Source organism: Trichosurus vulpecula, chromosome 9 (genome assembly GCF_011100635.1).
Source record: "Trichosurus vulpecula isolate mTriVul1 chromosome 9, mTriVul1.pri, whole genome shotgun sequence".
NCBI lineage: Eukaryota > Metazoa > Chordata > Mammalia > Diprotodontia > Phalangeridae > Trichosurus > Trichosurus vulpecula.
In genome coordinates, this window is record NC_050581.1 from 144083857 (window position 1) to 144090870 (window position 7014).

Here is a 7014-nt window from a genome sequence, read left to right on the forward strand (position 1 = left end):
CCGCCGCCGGCGTGCAGCTCTCTGCGGCTCCCGGGTGCGGAGCGAGGTAGGCGGCGCAGCGAGTCCGCCCGGGGAGGATAGGGGTGGGGGGGTTCTGTCTAGCGGACCCCGGGCCTCACCGCTGCCCGCAGCGCCTTGCCTCCTCGCAGGTTCTCCTTCCTCCCGCGATGTCCGGCCGAGGGAAATCGGGAGGCAAAGTCCGGGCCAAGGCCAAGTCGCGTTCGTCCCGCGCGGGCCTGCAGTTCCCCGTGGGCCGCGTCCACCGGCTCCTGCGCAAGGGCAACTACGCGGAGCGCGTGGGGGCCGGCGCGCCGGTGTACCTAGCGGCAGTGCTGGAGTACCTGTCGGCCGAGATCCTGGAGCTGGCGGGCAACGCGGCCCGCGACAACAAGAAGACGCGCATCATCCCCAGGCACCTGCAGCTGGCTATCCGCAACGACGAGGAGCTCAACAAGCTGCTGGGCGGCGTGACGATCGCCCAGGGCGGCGTCCTACCCAACATCCAGGCCGTGCTGCTGCCCAAGAAGACCCAGAGCTCCAAGAAGTGAGGCGCGGCCCTCGGGGGGGACACGCAGCTGGGGGGGGTGGGAGCCCGGCCCCCCAGGGACCTGCTCTCAGAGCTGCCTGCGTCCTTTTGGCGCTTGGGCCTGGGTGGGAGGAGCGGGCGAGGCTCGCCTCTCCCGTAGGGGGAGCGGGGGTGGGCTGGGGTTGTGGCCCCTAGTCTAAACCGCCGGACTCTGTTCACCGGAGCACCCCCAGACCCATCGCCAGGGGCTGCGGTGCCAAGTTGTCTACCTCTCCTCCTCTGGGGTGTGGATGCCCCCTTCCCCTGTGGGTGAGCTAGTTCCGGAGCTGACCCACGATGTGCACGGGAGGGGACCGTGGGACGGGACGGGATGGGAGAGCTGGCCCCCTCCCTTACACATTCCCCCCCCCCCAAACCAAAACCCTGCTCTTTGGAAGCCCCCTATATTTATTTCCTGTTAGTAGGTGAAATCTGTGTTTATTTATTTAACTTGTACGGGTGGGGTCACTTTAATTGCTGGGGGTGGTAGCGGTGGTGTGTGCTCTGACTTTGTCCTTTTGGTTCCTAAAATAAACAACTCCACTGTGCGTCACCGTTACCCTGCCTTCCCCGGTGGTTTGCTTTGGTGTTTCCTTTCTAGAAGCTGTGGGTCAGGCCAGGGAAGGTCCTGGAGGGGAGGGGTGAACAGCTCCCCGGGCTTTGGGGGTACTGGGGAGGGAAGAGCTGAGGCAGGTCGGGCCAGGGCTCAGGAAACAAGTCTCATTCTTTGCTGTTCTTTCCCTCTCTCTCTCCCTGCCTCCTATTTGGTTACTGAGGTTTCCCCTCCAGGGTTGGGGTGAGGAGCCATAGAGACAGGGCCAGGTCATGGGTACCATGCAGATTAAGAGAGGTCAGGCATCCGAGTGCTTTGGAAGGGCTGGGAAATACTTTCAGGTCGGCACCAATGACTTGCTGGTCTGTGTAGCAGCCTTGCTCCTGTACCTCCCATAGAGCTCCAAGCTTTGAGTTCTAGAGCTGGAAGGGGACTTTAGGTCAGCGAAGTCGTGACAAAGAGCCTTGGCTAATGAGTGCGTTTGGAATCCGGCTCTGCTGCTGCGGGGACATTTCGCTCCTGTACCAAAAATTCCTCCTCCGAAGAATGAGAGACGATATAATCTGTCACTTGCTGCCCTGAATGAACCCTGTGCCCTAGTCTAGCCCATACCCTTTATTTTACGCAGGAAGAAACAGGCCCAGAGAAAAGAAGGGACTTGGCATTGGGATGGGCAGTCCAGTTTTCACAGAGATAGGAAGAAAGGAAAAAAGATCATTCCCCAGGAGGGGCAAGCTAGGTTAAGAAGGGTTTAGGTTGTGGTGGTCCGAAGCAAATTTAGGCAAGAAGTCAGGATAGTGGTGTGGGATACTGGTTAGAGCAGTGGACCTGGAGTCAGGAAGACCCGAGTTCAAATGTGGCCTGCCACGTTGCCAGCTGTTTGATCCTGGGCAAGTCTCTTAATCTCTGTTGGCCTCAGTTTCCGAGGTAACAATAGCTCTGACCCCTCTTTGGGTTTGTAAAGCGCTTTGCAAAACTGTAGAAATATTAGCTGTGATTATGCCTCTCCTGTCTTTTAGCTCCTTGGACCCCAAGGTTTGCCCTGCCCATGTTCCAGCCCTCTCCAGAACTAAGGCGGGTTAACCACCCTTTAAAAAGAACAAACAAAACACAGCTTATCGAAGGTCCTTCTGGAAGGTTCTGGGGAATAATGCTGTTTTAGCTGAAATCCAATATTTATTAAACACATTCTGTATGCAGAGCAGTATGGCAGATCTGGGGACCAGAGCCATACGAAGTTTAGAAAAAGGGGCTAAGACAACACTAGACTATGTGAGGTAGAGGTGGGGAAAGGTCTTCAGGGTTGGCTTCCTGGAGGAGATGGCTTTGGAATGGGGCTTTTCAAGCAGGGGTTCTTAATTTGGCATCCAGGAACTTGGTTTTTGTTGTCTTTTTTTTAAAATAAGTACTCAAATATAATTTGTTTCCTTTGTAATCCTACTTATTTATTTTATGCATTTAAGGGCTTTATTCTGAGAAGGGGTCCATGACACAAAGGTGAGGAACCTCTGGGTTAAGTGAGAACGAGGTACTCAGGTGAAGTATAGGGGGGACGTGACAAGTTTAGGGAGCAGCTTTAGTGTCGAGGGCGTGATAACACGAGATACCAGATTGTGGAGAACCTGGAATTCAATGCAAGCTTTGGATAGATGACCTCTGGAGTCCCAACTCAGATTGTATATTCACCAGCCATAGAAATTTATCAGAGAAATGTCACCAGATACTGGAGGGGCCAAGGGGAATGGTTATTCAAAGATGCAGACTCCTGAAGAAATGTATGATGGGATGTTAGGAATTCTCTTAGCTGAAAGCAGTCAAGGATATTCCCAAATGTACCAGCCCAGAAGGGTGACAGCTGTTACCCCTCCTCCCACCTAGCTAATGAGGACACAGTTCAGGTATAGACACTCCTTCGATTTCCAGACCAACAGCCAGACTTGTCCTACCCTATTTCCATATCTTTGCATAGTCCTGGTGGTGTCTCTCCTTGGCACCTTAGAATCCTTAGCATCACCTTCAAGAGGATCTTCCTGATTTCTCCCCTTCCCCCATATCACTTGACATTTATCTCCAGTACATCCTACCTACAGGTGTGGTAGCCTTCCAGTAGAATGTAAGCTCGTAAAGGGCAGGTACCATTCCTCATTTTGTATCTGAATCCTCATTGATTAGCACTGTTCTTGACCACATAGTAGGCACTTCATAAATGTGTTGATCCATTCCTTGAACTCTGTGCTCAGCCAAATTTTTTTTTCATTCTAACAGTGTTCTCTTTGTATGCAAATCTCACCCCTTTATTAGACTATCAGTTCCTTGTGGGTGGGTTTTTTCACCTTTTGTGCTCCCTATTCCCAGTAGAGCACCTTAGCAGATTGTTAATAAGTGTTTGTTGGATGTCACTGGAAAGATGAAAGTCTATAAAATCTGAAATTTTCATGAGAAGTGGAAGGCAGCTGTAGAAAGCAGTTGGCTGCTTAGAGAGCTCTCTAATGAGCTCAGTTTAGGACATAAAAGAATGTAAACAAGGATAGATATTTTTAAAAATGGCATATGAGAGTTGTATCTAGAAGGCTAAAGCCAAAAATTCGATTGAACAAATATTCATTAAATGCCTACTGTGTGGAAGGCACCGAGGATGGAGAAACCCAAAGTAAACAGTCATTGTCCTCACAAAGCTGAGGGTCCAAGGATATGTGGCAAGAGGATGCATGGGACAGGAGGCAGCCTATACACAGATAAATTCGTGCAAAATATATACTAAGTAAATTTTAAAATGTTAACAGCTAGGCTGTCCTTGCTGTGTTGAGGCAAGAAGAGGAACAGGCCCGTTTGCTTGGGACAGATGGTATAATAGAATGTTTGTTGAATAAGTGAACATAGGAAGAGAGAAAATAGACCTACTTAACTTCTATTCTTCTTCTGACTCCCCCAGAGAAGAGAATGATTTTCCAACGGAAAAGGGTAAAGAACATGGTTTGTGCTGGTAGAATTGTAACCTCTTTTAGGGCAGAGACTCTTCATTTTTGTGTTTATTTCCCCAAGCACCTAGCCTAGTGCCTAAAATATAGGGGTTCTTAAAGAGGGAGAGAATGGAGACCCCCCCAAAGAGATGAGAAAATAATCCTAGTTCACATTGATATAGTACTTTACATTTACAAGGTGCTTTTCTTATAAATGTGAAGAAACTAAGAACTGGAGAGATTTTGCCCATGATCACATGGTTAACAATTAATGAAGTCCAAAATAGGAACTCAGATCCAGCTTCTGACTCCTGGATGAGTGCTCATTAATCTCCTATGACTCTCCTCCTCCTGACATTTTTTTTCTTTTAATGTAAGTAAGCACCTAGCTGCAGATGTCTAAGCCCTGATCAGTCAAGTCAGCCTAACTGAAGAATCACTGTCAGGAATCTTGGAGAATAAGAGAGAGGCTAAAAATTCGAGATTTGCATATCTGCATTTAATTTTCTTAAGGGGGAGCCTGGGATTGGATTCTAGAAATATACTAATTTCACATCAGTCTTGGGAGAGAGGGGGAACCTAGAAAGGATTTGAGACTAATGCACTGTTTAGAACCATACTCCAAAAGCCACTGAACTGTGTATATACCCTTTGACCTAGTGAAATCACTACTAGGCTTCTATGTCCCAAAAGGTCAACGAAAGAGAGAAAGGAAATATTTGAAGCTGCAACTTTTTGTTCTAACTGGAAACAAAGTGAGCGCCCATCAGCTGGGGAAGGCTGAACAAATTGGTGTGTATTCATGTAATGGGGTTATCGTTGTGCCATAAGAAGTAACAGGTGGGACAGATTCAGAGAAACTTAGGAGGACTTGTGTGAACTGATGAAAAGATAATTTCTCAGAACCAGGAGAACAATTTTTACAATGACTTTAACATCTTCAAGGACAACAGTGGTGAAACAGCCAATAACTCTGGTGAATGCGATGACCCACCTTGATTCCAGAACCCCGAGGAGAAAGCCTTCTAACTTCCTGGAAGACAGGGAGTGAACTAACTCTAGGTACAGATTAAGACCTGCATCATCAAACATTGCCAATATGTGGGTTTGATTTTTGTACTTGTATGTAACTTTGATTTGGAGCTGAATAATGCAAGGGGGTGACTGTGATTCTAAAAAAGGAGGAAAACCGTAAATGAATCTTTAAAAATACACAGAAGGTTCAGAAGGGGACAGAGACAAGCAGGGCATTGTTAGAACTACTATGTTAAGTCTGGAATATTCAAAAAAGACTGAACTGTACAATAGTGGAGATTCAGTTTCACATGTGGTCCTATTTTTCTGGTGGCTTTTTTTTAGTCTGTGTGTGTATGTATAATGAGTTGTACATGTTTGTTGAAGCTTGTCAAGTTCACAATATTAAAAAGAAATTTTTTAAAGCCATTGTTTTTTGGTACTTTAAAAAGCAAATTATGATTGTTACGAGCCACCCTAGGTCCATGAAGAATGACTCGTACTAAACTAACCTCATTTCCTTTCTTGAAAATGTTATGGGGCTGGTAGATCAGGAAAATGTTATGTCTTAATTTCCTACAGGCATTGAACACAGTTTCTTGTGACATCCTTGGAGATGGAGAAATGTGGATGGTATGATGTTGAATAACTCCCCGGAGAGTATGAATTCATGTAATCATGATGTCCATCTGGAGGTACTCACAGGCTTCTGTCTCTGGCTTTATTCGGATTGTTTTATCAGTGACTTAGATGAATGAAAACACAGATGGAAGGTTTACCAGATTTGTAAATGTCACAGCACAGGGAGGAGTAGCTGATACCTTGGGTGACAGAATTAGCAGGAAAATTAGCTGGAACAAAGAATAAGAAATTGAAGGGGGTCAGGAGTAAATGTGAAGTCACAACATCTTGGTAGAAAGGGACTTCATAAGGTCTCTATATGGTGTCATTCTCAGCTGAGCAGGATAACTTTCTCTTTATACAAATACAAGATCGAGTAGATCTGGTTTGATGACAGTTTATGTGATAAAGGCCTGGGTACGCTCTAATCACTGAGATGGGGGAGGATAGTTAGCATTCCAGATGACAGAATCCAAAAAAATTTTGATAAATTAGAAGATCCCCCGAGCCTAATTTAAAGAAATTTTGTGGGGGGACAAATAGCATCATATGTAAAATTTTTTACAGGTTGAAAAAAGAAACTTCACAAGGTCAAGATGACATCAAGGCTTAAGCAGTAGTTTATTTGAAAAAAATCTAGGGGTTGCTAGGTGGTGCAGTGGATAGAGCCCCAGGCCTGGAGTCAGGAGGACCTGAGTTCAAATTTGGCCTCAGACACTTACTGGCTGTGAGATGTGAGCAAGTCACTTAACCCTGATTGCCTCTCCCTCAGTCACCCAAAAAAGGAAAAGATGTAGGGGTTTAATTGACTATAAATACAACATGAGTGAACAGCATGATCAGGCGATCGAAAAGACTAATTGGAGCTCTTGGATTCTATTGAAAGGCTTGTTGTGTTTGTCCTTTGTTTTCCAAGAGGACCGTGACGGAAATGATGACATGACTTGCTCCTTCAGAGCCATCCTAGTGGCCAGATATTCTTCAGGAGGACTGGAAATAGCCCAGGATGCAATGGGAGACCCTGGCCCTTTTAGGCTAAGGCCTTTTCAGGTTCTCACTTTCAGTGAGGTAAGGCCCATTCAGTGAATAGGCCTCCTTTAAAAGTGAGTCAAGGGATGGCCCCTTTAATTAAAAAAAAAAAAAACAAAACTGGGAGGGGAAGACCCTCAAGGTTGCTAGTCAAAAGAGAAATAGTTACTATTGATATTCACTCTGAACCCAGAGGGCCCAAAATATAGCCAGTAAGTGGAACCTATGGTGGTCCAAACTGAGAGGCCTAACTTCCAGGAATGAGGAAGTGT

The 7014-nt window shown here is 46.5% G+C and overlaps 1 protein-coding gene across 1 annotated transcript; it reads left to right on the plus strand.

The window, feature by feature from the left end:
• Positions 1 to 1124, plus strand: LOC118832003 (histone H2A type 2-B-like). Its single transcript, XM_036739483.1, has 2 exons — positions 1 to 46; positions 132 to 1124. Exon 2 carries the CDS (start codon positions 168 to 170, stop codon positions 546 to 548), a length of 381 nt encoding a protein of 126 aa, XP_036595378.1. The 5' UTR covers positions 1 to 46; positions 132 to 167; the 3' UTR covers positions 549 to 1124.
• The last annotated feature ends 5890 nt before the right edge of the window (positions 1125 to 7014 follow it).

Bases quoted from the DNA above. Each gene is read 5' to 3' on its own strand.
- LOC118832003 (XM_036739483.1), top strand. From the start codon at position 168: ATGTCCGGCCGAGGGAAATCGGGAGGCAAAGTCCGGGCCAAGGCCAAG.